The sequence below is a fragment of the Aquarana catesbeiana genome, linkage group LG05, assembly GCF_042186555.1.
Source record: "Aquarana catesbeiana isolate 2022-GZ linkage group LG05, ASM4218655v1, whole genome shotgun sequence".
Taxonomy (NCBI): domain Eukaryota; kingdom Metazoa; phylum Chordata; class Amphibia; order Anura; family Ranidae; genus Aquarana; species Aquarana catesbeiana.
The window spans coordinates 106,711,809-106,731,884 of NC_133328.1; the positions used below are offsets into that span (position 1 = coordinate 106,711,809).

General features: G+C 41.4%; 1 protein-coding gene across 1 annotated transcript in view; it reads right to left on the reverse strand.

Annotated features, from left to right (window-relative positions):
* DNAH11 (dynein axonemal heavy chain 11) overlaps positions 1-20,076 on the reverse strand; it is a 424,128-nt gene that overhangs the window by 344,926 nt on the left and 59,126 nt on the right. The window contains exons 7-14 of the mRNA XM_073630040.1: positions 12,752-12,963; positions 9,592-9,825; positions 7,310-7,477; positions 6,728-6,844; positions 6,206-6,343; positions 5,994-6,112; positions 4,799-4,991; positions 4,233-4,337 (exon numbers count right to left, since the gene is read on the reverse strand). Of these exons, the coding sequence (XP_073486141.1) occupies positions 4,233-4,337; positions 4,799-4,991; positions 5,994-6,112; positions 6,206-6,343; positions 6,728-6,844; positions 7,310-7,477; positions 9,592-9,825; positions 12,752-12,963 (1,286 nt within the window). The remainder of the gene's footprint in view (positions 1-4,232; positions 4,338-4,798; positions 4,992-5,993; positions 6,113-6,205; positions 6,344-6,727; positions 6,845-7,309; positions 7,478-9,591; positions 9,826-12,751; positions 12,964-20,076) is intronic.

Below are 20,076 nucleotides of genomic sequence, written 5' to 3' on the forward strand. Positions count from 1 at the left end.
AGTGTTGCATGACTGCACAATTGTCATTCAAAGTGCGACAGCGCTGAAAGCTAAAAATTGTCCTGGGCAGGAAGGCGGGGGAAGTGCCTGGTATTGAAGTGGTTAAGGTTAAATCTTATTTCTTCTAATTTTAATGAGTGGCCACGTGTCTTATTATACTCCCGTCCGCAGAAAAGTTTTATCCCTATTATGGGGTCACCAGTATGGTATTTGTAAACTGAAATCATATCCCCTCTCAAGCGTCTCTTCTCCAGAGAATAAGGTCAGTGCTCGCAACCTTTCCTCATAACTAAGATCCTCCAGTCCCTTTATTAGCTTTGTTGCCCGTCTCTGTACTCGCTCCATTTCCAGTACATCCTTCCTGAGGACTGGTGCCCAGAACTGGACGGCATACTCCAGGTGAGGCACCAGAGTCTTGTAGAGTGGGAGAATTATCGCTTTATCTCTCAAGTTAATCTCTTTTTTATGCATGCCAATATTCTGTTTGCTTTGTTAGCAGCAGCTTGGCATTGCATGCCATTGCTGAGCCTGTCATCTACTAGGACCCCCAGGTCTTTTTCCATCCTAGATTCCCCCAGAGGTGTTCCCCCTAGTGAGTAAATTGCATTCATATTTTTGCCACCCAAATGCATTATTTTACATTTTTCTACAATAAACTGTATTTGCAATGTAGTTCCCCACCCCATTTATTTGTTCAGATCTTCTTGCAAGATATCCATATCCTGCGAAGAAGTTATTGACCTGCTTAGCTTAGTATTGTTTGCAAATACAAAGATAGAATTGTTTAACCCATCCTCCAGGTCGTTTATGAACAAAGTAAATAGGATTGGTCCCAGCACAGAACCCTGGGGGACCCCACAACCCAACCCTGACCATTCCGAGTACTCCCCATTTATCACTACCGTCTGAACTCGTCCTTGTAGCCAGATTTCAATCCATGTACTCACCCTATGGTCCATGCCAACGGCCCTTACTTTGTACAGTAAACGTTTATGGGGAACTGTGTCAAACGCTTTTGCAAAATCCAGATACACCACGTCTTTATCTAGATGGCAGCTCACCTCCTCAGAGAAGGTTAATAGATTGGTTTGGCAAGAATTGTTCTTCATGAATCCATGCTGATTACTGCTAATGATACCGTTTTCTTTACTAAAATCTTGTATATAATCCCTTATCATCCCCTCCAGGAGCTTGCTATTGATGTTAGGCTAACTGGTCTGTAATTCCCAGGGATGTATTTTGGCCCTTTTTTAAAATATCGGTGCTACGTTGGATTTTCTTCAATCAGCTGGTACCATTCCCGTTAGTAGACTGTCAGTAAAAATCAGGAACAATGGTCTGGCAATTACTTGACTGAGCTCCCTAAGGACCCTCGGGTGCAAGCCATTTAGTCCCGGTGACTTATTAATTATCATCGGAAAAACCTTCAGAGTTTATTCCAACGGCAAAACCGGTCGTGTGTACAGGGCATAACACTTTCAGTAAAATTGGCTACAGATAGCTATAGACATTACATATACTTTATGCAGTGGCGGCTGGTGCTAAATATTTTGGGGGAGACAGACAGGAAGGTGGTAGTCAGGTCCCAGATGAAAGGCACAGCTCCTCTGTCACCAACACAGATTGCTAATTACACAGGGCAGCTATTCAGCCTGGTGCCAGCTGACAAGTGACACACACACCCGCTGCTGGGACTTCCATCTCCTATGGCCAGATGTGGGGACCAGCAGCACTTACACAGATTCCCTCCCCAGCAGCCAACAGTGTACCCAGCGATATCCCTGGTGAAGAAGGCTGATCACCGGCTACATGCACTAACCTCAATCTGCTGCCTGTGACAGGTACTCCTCCAGCTACAGTCTGAACACCATCCAGTAAGAGCGGCGGCCGGAGGCTCCAGGAAAGTCCATGAGTAGCCCGGGAGCAGGACGGCCTCTGATCAGTCAGCACTCCCTCTCCTCTCCTCTGCCTATTCTCCTCCCAGTCAATCGGGTGACGGGTCTCAGGACCCACTTCCTGATTGGCAAGGAAGAGAATCAGGAAGACAATAGCGAATATTCATTCGCTATTGTCACACAACTGGGTGGACTCAGGGCGCAGTGCTCTGTGCCCCGAGCCCACCCTTTTTTGAAGCCAATTAGAGCCTCTGGCTTTAATCACGTATGGATTAGGGGTGTGGCGTCCCTGCACCCCACCCCATATGGACAGGCGGCCACTGACTGTATGTAAAAGAAAGGCACCTTCAAAAAGGATGCAGCTACTAATAACTACACTATATCATACAAAATAATGATTGTCATATACAGATAAAAAATGATTGACCAGGAATGGGTTCTAACACTTTCAAAACATTGCAGACCATTCACCAAACAATGATAACCTTGTTCATGCCTCAGGTTTTTCTTCAGTTCTCATGAACGTATGTGTAGGCAACTAGTTCTGCCTGAAGAAGTGACACAGCACTGATTCAGACTTTACAGTGGCTACCTATGCTTTGTTCAGACACCTAAAAGGGCCGGTTCAGTCTGCACTGATATTTTGGTAATTGGTAGAAGCTGGAAGGTTAAACCCACAGACAATTTCTAATGTCTTTCAGAGACTCTTTCGGTGAAATGTAAGCACTTGGGGTCTGCAGCCATTAAGTGGAAGTCCAGCACTGCCTGTTGGAGGTCTTCATTACTTTTTATCATGGATAGTGGAACACACAAATGTGGGCAGAAACATTTAAAGGTGGAGAGAAACAGACTTAATATTATGGCAGGGAGATCTCACAGTTCAGATATCCAAGATAAATAGGAATCCAGGGGCTGACACAACACACTAGCCTCCAGGTATAACAAAAATATATTTTTTTGGTGAACTGACCCTTTAAGTGAGGAGAATATTAAAGCAGTATTAAATCCAAAACTAAAAACTTGGCACATTGCAGTTTACCAATCATCAGATGTGGTGGCTGCATTATTTTTCTTTTTTTAAAGTGATTGTAAAGGTTTGGTTTAATTTTTTTAAAACAATAAACATGTTATACTTACCTGCTCTGTGTAATGGTTTTGCATAGAACAGCCCCAATTCTCCTCTTCTAGGGTGCCCTGCAAGTGCCCCCCCACCCCCCCACAAAGTGCCCTCATAGGAAGCTGCGTCCTATTCTATTCCTATTCAGACACCCAGCCTGGCTCAGCCCCACCCCCCACTCTCTGCTGACAGGTTTGATTGACAGTAGCAGGAGCCAATGGCTACCGCTGCTCTCAGCCAAGCCTGTGAGAGCCTGGAGAGGGGAGAAGAGCTGCTGCAGACGTGCACAGCACTGGTTCTATATCTGGTTTAGGCAAGTATTCGGGGGGGGGGGGGGGGGGGGGGGTTGGGGGCTGTACTACCATTAAATGTTTTTTTTTTACCTTAATGCAGAGAATGCACTAAGGTAAAAAAAACTTTTACTTTTACAACCATTTTAAGGTGATCTGGCCAGTAACACATCTCCTGTATTAGAGTGCCCCCACTCTGGATGATAGAGGAAGGGGGCACAGCAGACAGCAGCGTTATCAGTCTGAGAAAGAGGGTAATGTTAAATGTATTAGCAGATTTAAACACACACCACATTTAAGTCAAACTCCAGCTCACACTTTATAGGCAGTTACAGCAAACAGTTTTTTTTTAGGATAAGACCCCTTTCACACTGAGGCGCTTTACAGGCGCTATGCTTTCACACTGGGGCCATGCTTGCAGGGCAGGAAAAAAAGTCCTGCAAGCAGCATCTGGATTAAAATGAATGGGCAGTGCTGCTGAAGCGCACCAACACGGGCGCTATTAATCCTTTCTTCGGCCGCTAGCGGGGGTTAAAAGTGCCCTGCTATTGGCCAAAAAAACATCACTAAAGCAATGGTAAAGTGCCGCTGCCTTACCGTTAACACACTTCCGCCCCAGTGTGAAAGTAGCCTAAAGGTTTTACATGAATAATTAAAAGCTGATCATTTTAAGTACCCCTGTCAGTGGTAATTGGCTTGTCTTATCCCTGTAAACTGATACATCTGGAAGAGAGATTGTTCTTTTGAAAAACAACAGACTTACTGACTGGATCACCAGATGAAACTAGAAGAAAGCCTAAAATAGAAAACTAATGCAGCCATCACATCTAAGAATTGGTAAGCTGCAATAATAACAATAAATGTTTGGTTATGGGTTTAATACTGCTTTAATAAGAACAATACATACTGAGATTTCAACATGAACCTTACCTTGTGTAGAATTTCTTTCTTCTCGAAAATTCCCAGTGCAGCCTTGGGTATATCTGAATGATTTAATACCTGAAGATATTTCACTTCTCTTAATACTGCTACAAGCTGCAAGAAAATACACAGAATATGATAAAGAACATTTTATGTAGTGCTCTTTAAGTCTGCGTGTCTGTATCACTTCCAATTTGTTTGACTAGAATTATAAAATGGCCGTACTGCTATTACACACAACAGGTTGCTGGACTTTTAATGCTCAGCCATAGTCATGTAAGGAAATTTCTTGCACTCAGCTCCAAACTTGATAATACAGTGGACTGCTGCAGCCTCATGCAACCCAGACACTGGGTCAATAATTGATATAAACCAAGAAAGGTGTGCTGTCCCTTTAAGTGTATAAATGGGTGAATAAGTGCAATAAAGCAAATATTTGCTTATTTTGTGATTTCATATTTGCTTTATTGCACTTGTTCATCCATTTATACAATTAAAAGGGACAGCGCACCTTTCTTAGTTTAAAACAGTCATAGTCACTGAGTCAAAAATTTTAAGAAGTTATTAATTTGTACCTTGGGGTCAAAATTGACAGAGAGAAAGCCATCTACAGTACGTCTAATGAGTGGTTGGTCTAGATTGAACATACAAATTTCATCAACCCCAGATATCCACTTTTCATAGGCCAGTTCCTCATGCTGGTCCAACTCAGTCATCATCTCCATATATTTTTGATAAATGGATGAGGCTTCTGAGCTTTCCACACTTCTACAAAGGTAAAAGTTATAAAGACAAAAACACAAGATTTTTAAGTTTTCACTTCAAAGAATTATACATAGCCATGTCTTGCTGCTGTCAGCTCTGGCATATATAGTAAGATTAAAGCATGCATCAGTTATCTATCTACGTTTCCATTACTTTGGAAGTTAAGATACTAATTGCAGATTGCACTTGCAGCATCACCTGCTGTTGAAATCTGATATTTCAGATTCTATGGTCAAATTCCACCATTTTTAAAGAGATTATTATATCTAAATGGGAATGGATGTAGACTTTTGGGTAAACTGCAAAACAAGAGAGGAATTTCATTTCATTTTTCTTTCTTTCTTCTTGCAATATTTTATAGATAATCTCCTTCTTAATCGTTTAAAGTGACCTGGCGCGTCTGAAAAAAAAAAATCCTAAAGCCAGCACCCTGCAATAGAACTATTATACTCACCTCTCTAGTAACCTGCATCTTCTACTTTAACTCCAGTCCAGAACTACAGCCTCTGTCAGAATACTCAGCATTCAACACTTCTGAAGTTTTCTGAAGGATATGTCCCTTAAAACCAGTACATAGATACCCATGTGTATCGGCCATATGCAAAGAGACACATTCCCAAATGCAACCAGGGTGGTATAAACCTCATAGTAAGTTGGCTTATGGGAGGGGGCACAGGCCTTGGATCAGGTAATGAGAAGGAGAACTATGTAGGGAGACATGGTTCCTCAGGTTCTATGTCGGGAGACACAGTTCCTCAGGTTGACTCGTTACAAGACGCAGATAGCTAAGGTGAGAAAGCATACAGTAGCAGGAATAATAATCTTAATGTGTCTGGTTTAGGATGTGCTTCACACAGTGGCAACAAGTATTTAGAGGAAATAAAAAGAGAATGGTATGATGATGATGGGTAGCTAGGAGTCTCTGATGGAAAGATGTTCATTAGACAGTACCATATAAGTAGTACATCAAAAACTGCACTTATATTTATGAAAACAGACACTCACTCATGCTGGATAAACCTGAAATTGGACCACATCATTTGTATCCGTTCTTTGAGCTCCTTGGTCCACTTCAAGATACCAGAAATGATTGGCATGTTTTTGTGTACAACACATGTTTCCATCTACACAGCAAAACATAAAACAGCACAATGATATATAATGAGATGCCGCACATTATTTTTTTATAGAGAGGTAAATGTACCTTTATACTGTACCTGTTTAACATGCTCATCATATAACATCTTACACTTATCCAGCTCCTCACTGAACATTTGAAGAAGTATATAATAGTTGGGACCGAAGATATCCAAAATAACCTGTCTTTCCAGAAAATAACCAGAGATTGCCAGCAACTGTAAAAAGATATCAACTAATAAATAAACGAAACAATTTGCTAATGTAAAATAATACATTTGATAAATGCTGTTCTAGGGAGTACCTGTGCTCCCAAACTCAGGGAACTATACTATGGACATACCAACTTTAGCTGGAAAGTTAACATCTTACAATTCCATCCCTGACACCCGATCCTCATCATTGGCTGCTGATTAAAGCACAAGAGGTGGCTGGCTAAAATGACATCTACCTAGCTGAAGCTGGTAATTGCAAAGGAAGGCACCCTGGATTTCAGGGTGAATAGGGTGCCACTAAACAATTTTCCTACCACAGCAGTTCACCTTTCCAATCAATGAATGTCTCAGTAACAATATTTGAACGATACAGAAAAAGAAGCATACCTTAAAGGCTGATTCCAAACCAGTACAGTCCTTAAATGCCAAACATATCATTGTTGCAATCTGTGTCTCTAGGTCCAATACTTTAGCCTTGAATGCAAAGTAATCATTTTCAAACTCCTGTAATGATTAACAAAATGCTTAAGGCGTTAACACGTTATAAATAACAGGTTATAAAATAATTGGCGATTACATATTGTATCATATATTGTTTTGTATTAGGGTGGCCGTGCACATCTTTACACACAATATGAGTAAATAACAGAAAAGGACAGTTGGAAATGCTCATAATTATAAGCAGTCAAAGACATCACCTGCATTTACCCTGCCATCAAGTCTAGGGGGCACCATGGTGGGTCATGGCAGTATGGCCATGTGTTTGAAGGCAGGCAGATGTCTGGGTGCCCATATGCCCATCCATAGATGACTAAGATTGGGTATTTCCAGAATCATTAGAATGGTATTTGTCCTACACCATACTCGCGGTTAAAACTTTTTCCACAGTACATTCTTTCAAAAATATGACAGTTTGTAAATACAAAAACAAGCATAAAACATTGGTGTTTCAATAATGTGGACGCATACCATATTAGTGTAATCCGTTGGATGATGAGCACTTTCTTTGAACACTTTACATCTCTCTTCAAATTCTTCCTGAAGATGTGTAACCTGTTCGGTCAGCATGTATCCTTTACTTCCTCCCAATTCTAATTTTTCTAGTTTCTGAAATTCTAAGGTAGTCCGTAAAACATCCTAAAATAATAAAACAATAAAACAAATTTAAAAAATATATAGGCGCCCCAAAGCAGAAAGGTCTTTGCTTCCAAGTCTGAAGTCCAGACCAGCAGGCCATCGGCATAAGAAAGCATAATTATCTACTAATGGAGCACATACATGGCTTCAGGAAGACACATCATGCATTATATGTACTTTGACAGGCTATATGACCATGGTTTGAGAACACCTGACCATCATAACTATCTATATGGCCAATGTGGTCTGTAAGAAACCATGCACCAATGGAACAAGCGCCAGACTAAATTAAATGTATTGTTTGCACAAAAAAAAAAGTGTCGATCAATTTTGGGGGCCAGAAAACACTCTCCATTAATGAGAACTACAACGAAACAAAATATAATATAAATGCAGATTTGACTGGTATAATCATAAGTCTGACAACATAAAAGATTATGAGTACCATAGAGTAGTACATACATGCATATTTACATACATATAAATATACACACGCATGCACACAGAAAAAAAGATTTATCAGATGGTAAGTGATAGTGTAGAATAAATCTGGGAATTATTTTTTTTAAAAATCACTGATCGCCGCCATTACTAGTAAAAAATATAAAACATTTTTTTAAAGATTATAGAAATATCCCATAGTTTGTAGATGCGGTAACTTTTGCGCAAAGCAATCAATATACACTTACTGGGATTTTTTTTACCAAAAATATGTAGCAGAATACATGTCGGCCTAAACTGATCAGGAAATTTTAATTATTTAATTATATATGTTTATTAGCAGAAAGTAAAAATGATGGTTTGTTTTTTTTTCAAAATTGTAGGTCTTTTTTTGCTTAAAGCGCAAAAAAATAAAAACCGCAGAGGTGATCAAATACCACCAAAAGAAAGCTCTATTTGTGGGAAAAAAAGGACAATAATTTTGTTTGGGTACAGCGTCTCACGACCACGCAATTGTCAGTTAAAGCAACGCAGTGCCGTATTGCAAAAAATGCTCTGGTCAGGAAGGGGGTGAAACCTTCCAGGGCTGAAGTGGTTAACCTCTGTAAGTATTAAAAATACAAAGACCACACAGAAATCCAGGCTGAAACAAGATATACTATGGTAGAAATAAGGTAAAGATCAGCAGCAAGCAGACCACATGCAATACTAAGGACAAGCTTTTGGTTCTCTACTTGCCTATTTTGTGCACAGATTTAATATACAGGGGGTCCCCTACTTACAAACATCCGACTTACAAACGGAGGGAGACAACAGGAAGTGAGAGGAAATCTACCCCTAGGAAGGGAAATTCACTCCTGTAAGAGTTAATATGGGAAAAAGGTGTCTCCACTGATGCTTTATCACCAATCCTTATTTCCCTAATAACCCCAAATTTTCAAAATCCAATTGTCATTGGGACAGAAAGTGAGGTGAAATCTTCTGAACAGGGGCACAGACAGCAAAACAAATGTTACAGGGGTGATAACCCTTCCCTATGCTATCTACAAACCTTAAAAATAGATTTTTTGGCTGGAGCTAAACTTAAAAAATGTACCTGTTCCGACTTACAAACAGATTCAACTTAAGAACAAACCTAAAGTCCCTATCTTGTTTGTAACCCGGGGACCCCCTGTATATGTAAAATTACATCATTAAAATTATATGGATATAAAACCTCTCTACAAATGTCAGAAAACATTTATAATCAACATTTAAAATAATTTCCTTATATGCTGTAACGTCACATAAAGTACACAAATGCTCTTCAGTGCTATTCGGTGCTAATGCTATTCAGGAGAATAGAATAAAATTTCAGAAATAACAGAAAGTAGAAATGTGTACAACAGAATCGATTTTGTAGGACTGAAAGCCTTAAAGTAATATCTGTCCAATTAAATATAATTGTTGTGGTCACTAACTGTGTCACATGGGAATACTTATGGTAATAATTATAATTATAGCCATTAGAAGATTGTATTATTTTAGGGAGAGTATATCTTAGGTAAGCAGGGAAAGTAGTGTTTTCCTTGAAAAGCCCTGTGCAGGTCACCTCATTTGCAATTCATAGCGCTCCACTGTAAGTATTTATAGTTTTCAACTCTGAAAAGGATACAATTAGTAGAATTAAATACCTCAATCTTCATTAGGCGCTCAAGAAACCTGTCATATCTTGCAAACACAAGTTGAGATCGGAAATCCCAGGGTTTGAACTCATTGCTATCCCCATAGAATGACCCTAGATTGCTTCTGTGGCTTTGAAATGAATGCTTAAAGCTCTTGAGGACGTTCACAGCGATTTGTACATGCTCCAGAGCTTCCTCTGTTTCCTCCTTGAAAAGATCTTCCGGAGAAAGATACGATTTTGCCTGGAATTTAACAAACGATAATCAAGCTTCATGCTAGAAATGTAAGAAAAAGGGTCATGCTTTGTCAATCAACAACATTTCATTAAACAGGACTCTGATAACAAACTCACTGCTGAACGGACTAACAATAGAATTTATCATCTGGGCAACCTAAAAACTGTTCAATTGTTATAGCCAATTATAATGCAAACTTTTACACTAATATATATAGCAATTTTCAGCAGTGATGTACAAGGCAACCTTGGAAGAAGGCTAGGGACTGGTGGATGTCCAGGTAGCACAGCTACAACTTTCACCTACCCACCCACCACTACACAAGGAAGAATGTGTATGTGTAATTGTAGGCAGTTGGTGTTTGATGGGGCAGGCCATGACAGTTCACAAAATGTAGATGGGGCAGCTTCTTTGTGTCGACTGCAAGCCTTATCAATATTAATTAAAGCAGCTATCTTCACTAGAGCTCATGTCTGCTTGATTTTTTCTATGCCTGTGTAACTAGTATCCAGTAGCACACAAGGGGTCAGTAATATCATGAGTGCTTCAACTACTAAATATTCCTGTGGCAATTTTTTTTTTAGAATATATACTTACCTTATTTTTGTCTTCTGCACACAGAATGCGCAGGCGTAAAGGTACAGTTCATCCAGCGAGATCCTGAGAATGAACAGGATCCCAAATCTCACAAGAAAATGATTCAGCATAGTGCAATTTACGATATAATACATAGGGTTTACCATTTCTCTGGAAGTGTAGTGATGTCATGCCAGAAGACAGTGGCTATGTAAGTATTTATTACAACTTTTTTCCCCATAGGTATATTTTTGCACTTCTATTAGACTACATTTTATAAAGGGGTTGGGGTCCATAGATAACGAATGGAACTTGCTTTCTCCTGCAAGGCCACTTGCAACCATTGGCAAGCTGTGCATGGTAGCCAATCAGCTTCAAACTTCAGCTTGCTTAATTAGGTTTTGGCAATAAATCCTGGAATCCAATTGGTTTCCCTGCAGAGCTGCACCAGAATTTGCACTCTCCAGTTTTAGTAAATAACCTCATAAGAGGCATTGAACCATACAATGCCTGCTGTTCAAAGTTTGTGACACCTGTCAAGCATGATCATGTAATACCTATGAGAACTTAAAAAAATCAGGGCACAGACCTGGCCATCATTTCTTAGAAAAAAGGCAATTTGACACGTGTTTTCAGGGTAGTCTGCCAATGCATAGCCATGTTTATTTGTACTATGCATCCATACATGTCAATGGACCTATCTGCAATACAAAATAAATTACTCGGCTCATTATCTCATTGGTGTAAGATTCCATGAGCTCAATGTCTGGTCTGTCATAGTTTGCTGAGTTGCACCATTCCAGCCAGTTGGAACATATTCTGATGTATATATAAAAACAAAAAGCAATGTGAATTACTGCAAATCCTTTCTTGTATGCCTTATTGCAAGAATGAGTAATAAATTAACCACTAAAATTAGAGGATAGTCACCTGGTCCTGCTGGATGGAATGTCTATGCTAAACTGGACCTATTATAAAACTATCATAAAAAGGAAAAGCATAAACTATCATAAAAGTTCATGCTAGTAAGGCAAATGCCAGCATTGCCCAATTACATCAATATTCTGCGTAAAAAATTACTTCCTCTTGTCATAAACAAAACACATGTCACTTAAAAGCTAGCGTATCCTAGGTCACTGTTACCTTACCTACTGTTGTCTTCTGTTACCCATGAATATTACTGCAAGTTTAACATATGGGTTGCATAGGGTATTTTCAAGCACACAGATAATGGTCTTTTACAAGTACAGCTAAAAGATAAAAAAAAAAAAATTCCTTCCTGATGCTCAGACTATAGAACTATGCCAAATAATTTCAAGAGAAATGTTTTTATTTCCATTCTTGTGCACACAAGATAATAAAGAAGGCTTTGCACTGCCATTTCTTACTCCATTCAGCACATACTAGATTCTTGGCTGATCTTTATACTTCACTATTTAGTGAGCCAATAGTCTAGATCAGGGGTCTCCAAACTTTCTAAACAAAGGGCTGGTTAACTGTTCGTCAGACTTTAAGGAGGGTGGGGCTGTGGCCAGTTGGAGTAGAAAATGCCCCAGTATCAGAGGGTGTAGACAAAGTCTCAGGCTTAGTGGTCAGTGGGAGAAAAAAAATGATATAGTGTCCGTGGATGAATGGTGCCCCATTGTTGGGTTCAGGGGGGGGGGGGGGGGGGGGGGGAGTGGAGATATGACCTGCCGGTGTGGCAGTGGAAGGAATAGTGCCCCATCATTGGTGTCGGTGATAGTAAAAATGTCCCATCGTAGGAGTCAGTGGGAGGAATAGTGCATTGTATCATTGTGGGTAACTGTGCCGTAAGAGCCGCATAAAGGCAAGCAAAGGGCCGCATTTGGCCCACAGGCCACAGTTTGGAGACCATTCATCTAGATAACAAGTAAGCAACAAGTAATGGCAAAACTTCCAACCTCTATTGTTGTTCGAGTTGGTGACTTGCTAAGTAGTTTAGCAAGAAACTTTTAATAATGGCAGTTCAGGTTATGCCCTTATGGCAGATTCCATTTATTTCTCTTAATCAAAAGGGTCCCTATCAATTTTACCATCCAGGCTCAGTCAATTAACTTTGACCACAGGAAAAAATGTGCAAAAATGAAGTGCTAAACAAGCAACGGCTTCACTAGTCAGACACAAGTACCTGGAGTAAACAAAAGTCACTTGCAAATACTCAAAGGTGATGCCATGAGTGTTTAATGTAATTAAAGTAGCTGAAACTTGTTCCTACCTGGTGTATAATAAAACACTGTGGAAAATTACTCTAACCCCCATTTTCAAGTAAAGGAAACGGAATCGGTAAAAACTGTATATCTTTGTCTTCTAGGCATATATAAAGCATTCACACTACCTGATCAATAAGCATGTTGCAGAACTCTTGTAACAGTACAATGATCCGTGCAGGGGTACAATAGTAAGCCGAGTTACTCCAGATTAGGCAGATGGTGTGGAATAGAGGCGGAATGAAGGTATGGATCTGATGGAAGTCGGTCTCTTCTAATAACTTTATATGAGGTTCTAATGTTCTCAGGTGCAGATCAATATCTTCAGCTTCAGTAAGGGCTTATATAAACAAAGATATCATTATTATACAACAGAAATCTTGTAATTACAACATTTCAAATATGAACAGATGATTACCCCATGCATCTAAGTTAGTTTTAAATGTGTTATTTAGCTTCCAAAGGGTAGGGAATCTGATCCCCAAAGCTTGAACATTAACGTCCAATTGGACTTCCAGTTTAAAGTGACAATAGTGATACATAAGCCCACTGAAGTAACTAACCTCAGGTGATGCACAGTGATGAATTAAATCCTCATACATAAGTTGTACCTGTTTATCTGCAGGCCTCTCTCCTAAGGCCTCTTTCACACGGATGATCCGTATGTCCGTTTTTCATCCATCCGTTTTCGGATGAAAAACGGACATACAGTCATCCCTATGGAGCGTCGGATGTCAGCGGTGACATGTCCGCTGACATCCGACCCGCTCCGATCCGAAAAGTGTAACGGAGGAAAAACCTACTTTTTCCTCCGTTTTCGGATCGGATCGGATGACGACGGACACTACGGACCGTCATCATCCGATCCCCCCATAGGGGAGAGCGGCGCTCTGACAGGTCCGTCGCTGCACAGTGTGCAGCGATGCACCTGTCATCTTCCTGCTCAGCGGGGATCGGCGGAGCTATCCCCGCTGAGCAAGCGGATGTTCACGGGGCGGATCATGACTGATCTGCCCCGTGTGAAAGAGGCCTAACACATTTTACACAACATTTATGATCTCCAGAAGGCAGTGGGAGGTCTGATGTCACACATTGCACAGCACAGAGCTGAGTGTAATCTGACACCTGAGTGGAGGGAAAGAACACACCCCCTCTACACAGTCTCATTGGGAAACTTGCAGCTAAAATTCACAATCACCTGCTGTGTGATGGGGGAGGCAATGAGCCATCAACAAGGATTGCTTGGTATCTAGAAAAACTGTTAGAGAAGGGACTCATGCAGATAGGAGAAGAAAGAGAAAGCAGGCAGGATCCACACTAAGTGCTATGGACTGAGGCAAGTACACATTATATGAGGATATACTTTATTAATTTTTCATCATAGAAGAAAAGCCCGTCCCCTGCCAGCATTATGTAGAGAAGGCCCATTCTCTTAGCGTCAAAGCAGTGATTTATTTGCAGAGGTCCAACATACCCACTGCTAAAGCTTTACTATCAGCAGGGAGCATGAGTTGCACTGATTGCAGAGCTATTTGATTGATATAGCAGGGGGCATATCGGACCTTTGCAGAGAGATCATTGCTTAGACAGTAAGTGAGGGTCCTTCCCTAAAGCTTGCTGGCAGGAGAGAGAATTTTCTTTCTAAGGCTCGGTTCACACTAGATGCGGTGCGAATTCATGGCAAATTCGCTGCAAATCCGCACTGCATCTAAATTGCAAACCTGTTCATGCGAACTGATTGCGGAGTGTATGTTAAGTTAACAACACCCCACAATCAGTTTGCAAAATGCAGCGTGACTTGCAAAATCAGATTGCATGGGTGTGAACACCCATGCGATTTGATTCTGGTGCAGACCAAAAAAAGGGTCCTGCACGAGTTTGGCGATGCAAATTCAGGCAGTTTGTATGGCTGAATTTGCATCACACAGACATCACATGTGATCTGCACAGCAATGCAGTGCGAATCACATGCATTGTCTGGCATCGCATCAGTGTGAACCGGCAATTAACTGTAATGCCGTGTACACACGATCGGAATTTCCAACAAAAAATGTTCGATGGGAGCTTTTTTGTCGGAAATTCCGACCCTGTGTAGGCCCCATCGGACATTTTTTGTCGGAATTTCCGACAATAAAAATTTGAGATCTGGTTCTCAAATTTTCCCACAACAAAATTCATTGTCGGAAATTCCAATCGTGTGCACAATTCCGACGCACAAAATTTCACGCGTGCTCGGAATCGAGCAGAAGAGCCGCACTGGCTATTGAACTTCATTTTTCTCGGCTCGTCGTACGTGTTGTACGTCACCACATTCTTGTCGTTCGGAATTTCCAACAACATTTGTGTGACCATGTGTATGCAATACAAGTTTGAGCCAACATCCGTTGGAAATAAATCCAGGATTTTGTTGTCGGAATGTCCAATCGTGTGTACGCGGCATAAAACTTTGCAATACTTTTTATTTCAATGCACCTGGAATGTATTTAGCTCATCTAAACTAAACATTCAGTTGGGCTTTGCAGTAGTCCACTAAGTAGATGACATACTATGCCAGAGACTACCAGCGTCTAGATCGAATCTATAACATAATGCTTAATTCAAAGTTACCATTACCATTTTGAATAGGTATCTGCAATCTAGACAGAAGTGGTGATAATCGCCTTGATGCTATGCAGTCAAGAGTTTAATAAAACAATACAGGGGGTCCCCGACTTACGAACGCCCGACTTACGAACGACTCCTAATTACGAACGGGCCTCAATGTCGGCTGCTTGTGCTCCCTCGATGGTCCTGGATACCTCCGAGCAGCTATCTTGCCACATTCCACACTGCAGTACTTAATACTGCATAGCCAGAAGAGCCCCAGAAGCGCCAGGAACATGCCACATTCCTGCACAGGCAGAAGCCGGAACATCTTACATCCCTGCACAGGCGGAAGTTACACTTACAAGCAGTGTTCCGACTTATGAACAGATTTCACTTACGAACAAACCTACAGTCCTTATTGCGTTCGTAAGTCGGGGACCCCTGTAAAAACATTTCTAACTTCAATTGCAATCCAGCAGAATAAAAGTAAAAATGATAAACATTCTACACAGTTTTAACATGTTGTTCTAGTAGCCCATGTTCTAGTTCAGTATTTTTCAACCTCTTTGGCCAAATTTCCCTCTTAAGGGCCATGTATCATCTAAGCATTTATAAGCTGAGAATCGCTTTAGTCTTACTAACCTAAAAATACCAATGGCCTGTGTCTGGCAGTCAGGGCCGTCTTTAATATTGATTGGACCCTGGGCAAAATTTTTCTTGCCCCCCCCCCATGCAGTTTTGCTCTCCACCTGCTTTGAGGCATACAATAAGTAGCAGCTAGACTCAAAATCTATTTACTGAATCAGATCAGGCAATGATTGCAATTGGTTGCCAGAGTTTACAGAGTATCGTTACTGCTCACTGATTAGTTGCTTGAGGTTACAGCACATGATTTAGGCTTGTTGATTGGTTGCTAGAGATTACTGTACCTCAGTGCTGCTCACTGATTGGTTACTAGAGGTTACTGCACATCATTACTGCTGGTTGGTTGCTAGAGGTTACAGCACATCATCTCCTCACTGCCTGCGCACCATGGACTGGGAAGGTGAGGGGACCCATTAATAGACAGAAAACTCCTAGGGATCCTAGGACTCCTGGGATCAGTGGCAGTGCTCGGGGAGGGATGGGTGTGATCAATTTCCAGCATGCCCCTTTATCTCCCCAGTGGGCAGCATTCCGTATAGGTGATACTGGATATGACCTCAGGGGGGCATGATATACATATGAATACTGCCTCTATTTACATATGAATGCTGCCGGTCCGCCACTATTTACATATCAATGCTGATATTTACACAAACACAGGGTCTGCAGGTGAGTCATCTGTGCACAACAATAGGGCAGAGCTGGGCAGCATTAGTAACAAAAATAAACACTGAGATATCAGGACACAGCACGGGACTAAAACCTCAAGGGACAAGGGAATTTAAACTGAGATAGTTGGCAAGTATTTGGGCCCCACAATAATGACAGGGCCCAGGGCAGCAGCCCCATTTGCCCTGCCTTAAAAACGGCCCTACTGGCAGTAGGAGCCTGGAGGACTTTTTATTCTTACCTGGAAAAAGCCAGTGCTCTAATGGTGCTGTGGGATCCGAGCATTCCAGACCTGTTGGAACGAGGCACTTGAGAGCGCCTAGGAGTAGGCCTGAAATTGTAGGGGTCGGAATCGCTACTTGTACAGTTCTCACAGTGAGGCTGCCTAACCAGCACAACTGTTATTCGCTGAGAGACCAGCGCATCTGCCTGTCCAGCTGACCTGTCAGTCAAGTCACCTTCATACTGGGATCGGCTCAAGAGGGGCCCCTTCCACCACAAGACTTTACAGCCTCAACAAGGAGTTGGTGAGCAGGGTACCGCCCCAAATATATCACTAATAACAGACAGATAGACAGATTACTGAGGGCAGGATACTGTTATCATTCCCTTCATATTCAGATGCCACCAGTTGATATTCTGTCCACTTGAGTTTACACCACGTTATTGCAATCTCAGGGTGGTTATACTACAGCTTTGCCGCACGCCCCTTGGCTCACAAATATGCCTTGCCTCATTCAAGCTGTATCTCCCACTGCCTGCAGAATATAAAGACCATCTCTAGTGGACCAACCCTACCCTGGCCAACCCTAGTACAAAACTTCTCAGCCATGAGCCTGTCAGTGCTACAGGCATGGTGACCGGGGAGAGAGTGCATTGAGGAAGGAATGCCCAGTATGGACATTCGGACCAGTGACGGCATCAACAGATTAATGTACCTGTCTGTAACAGGCAGAATCCGGTGCAAACACCGTCATTTTTTTATGCTGTACCCTGAAAAAATTTGTCCGTGTGACACCCTTTATGAATTCCCCAGTTTAGCAGAAGTTTTCTTTACAGTATTAGCTTTTGGACAATGAAAAGCCAGAAAAAGAATTTCTTACAGTGGCCTCAGTGAGATCTGAAAGCGTTTGGCAGAACATGGTGCATATTACCAGGCTCCTTACCTGGACTCTGCAGGAATGCTAAGCCTGGATCCTGGAACATGGCACTTCTCAAGGCTTTTTGTTCCCTAAACTACACTTAGACAAAAAGATCTGTCATAAAACTCAAGTAAAATAACCAGAAAGGAAGCACCCAGCAGTGCTGAAGTGGAAGTCATGTGTGCTATGAAGTAAATAATGGTGGCGTGCCAGTAAAATGTTTCTTTTCTATAAAGGAGGCACACAAAACTTTTGAAAGCCACAAAGAGCCTAATCCAGATGGGATCTAATTACAAAAGGCCTACATAGCAGAGCACCCAACAGTGGAAACCTGTCTGGGAAAAAGGTTTTGTCACTTCAAATGTCAGGAAAATAAAGATGTATTTTTATTTTCCAGATAGACATTAATTGAATAATGACCTTCTAACAATTCCTTCACAGTTTGACACAAATCAGTCTTTTCAATTACTTTTAATTGACATTATTTCAACAAAAATTAAAACACACACATACCTTTATTTAGTAAGACAAAAGGCAATGTGAAAGACAAAGTAACATATAGCAATCCATGAAAAATCAGCTTTATTATTCTGACTGCTCTAAACTGATGAAAAGTTAAAAGGGTGAAAGCTAAAGGATAAGTGCAATTTCATGCATGTATCCTTCTTTAATGGCCACCCCCTCCTCCACCTCCCCAGCTGTTTACACCCCGCGGCGATCCTGCCTCCCAATCATGCCCATGGCCTCCGGTGTTTGTATATATCCCTCTAGTAGATCTTCAGTTCACTGGCTGTGCCTGCACAGTACCTTCCTATAGGGTTTTATAGTACAATCTTGCAAGACAGGAGATGCTTGGAGGATGCTTTCTACAACCCTATGGGAAGCTACTGTACAGGTGAAGCCAATGCAGTGAAAATCTGCTAGAGGGATGTACAATAACTCCAGAGGCCACTGGAACAACTGGAAGGTAAGCTAAGTATGAATCTGGGGAGTGGGTGAAAAGGTAAGTGCACTTTATTTGTGTTCTTATCCTTTCAAGCAGGTGGTTGGTATAGCTCACTGTCCAACACTCTTCACTACTGCCTTGGCAGGCTTAATGTATATGCAAAAGAACACTTTTATTATGAAAATATGGAATGACAGTTGCAGGAGAATACATGTTATTATTTTGTGCTTTTAACAGACACTGCCACTTTGCCCAAGCAGGGCAAAGTGACTGTATCTCTGCAAAGAGCCCTAATTCCCTTATATTGACTTTGCTAGTGATCCCTCTGCCACTCCTTCCTCCATCACAGCTGGCCATACTATCCAGTACTTATGGGTATGGGGGAGCATGTTTCTTTCTCCCTTGTGACAGGACTTGGGCCTAGCAGACCACCACTAGGCCTGAGGGAGTGAGATCACTGTGTCAACTACAACCCTGATTACCCTACTTGCAGAATGCAAGTTAAGATTATTATCTTCGCCTTTAACAAATGTTTTTGGACATGGACAATCGATCAATAAAATAGGCAATCAAGAACTCATAACCTTACTCTTTATAAAGTGAAGCCCCCCCCCCCTAGCTGATGCTTGTGAAGCTTCCATTTTACCCTCCAGACAAAAATGTAAAAATTTGAGGGGAACTGCTCAGGTGCAATTAACATGGGATAGCAAATATTCACATTTAGAGTTCAGGTCCACTTTAAGGTTTGGGTTGTAGTACCATATTTGGTGTATTATTTATGTATAAATAGTGTTATAATAATTTTTTGTTTGCAATTGTAAAACAGGCCACTGCAGGACAAGAAAAATAGGATTTTTAAAACAGCTTACCTGTAAAATACTTTTCTTTTGAAGTACATCACAGGACACAGAGCCATAGTAATTACTATGTGGGTTATAGTCCACTTTCAGGTGCTGGACACTAGCACATCCTAAACAGGAAGTTGCCTCCCTATATAACCCCTCCCATAACGAGAGCATCTCAGTTTTGTAGCAAAGCAATACACGTGTATACTAGAAAGAGGGGCGGGACCTCTGTGTCCTGTGATGTACTTCAAAAGAAAAGGATTTTACAGGTAAGCTGTTATAAAAATCCTATTTTCTTTCATTGTACATCACGGGACACAGAGCCATAGTAATTACTATGGGATGTCCCAGAGCAATGCCAACTGAGAGGAGGGAGACACATCAAAAGTAGGGCACCATGAGATCAGAGGACTTATGCCCCGTACACACGGTCGGACTTTGTTCGGACATTCCGACAACAAAATCCTAGGATTTTTTCCGACGGATGTTGGCTCAAACTCAAACACCAGGAGACATATGCTTCCCAGACTCCCTAATATATAATTATGGAGGCTGGCTCCCTTGCATTAACCAAGATAGAAACCACTGAACCTGACAGCCCACATTTCTGCAGAGTGTGG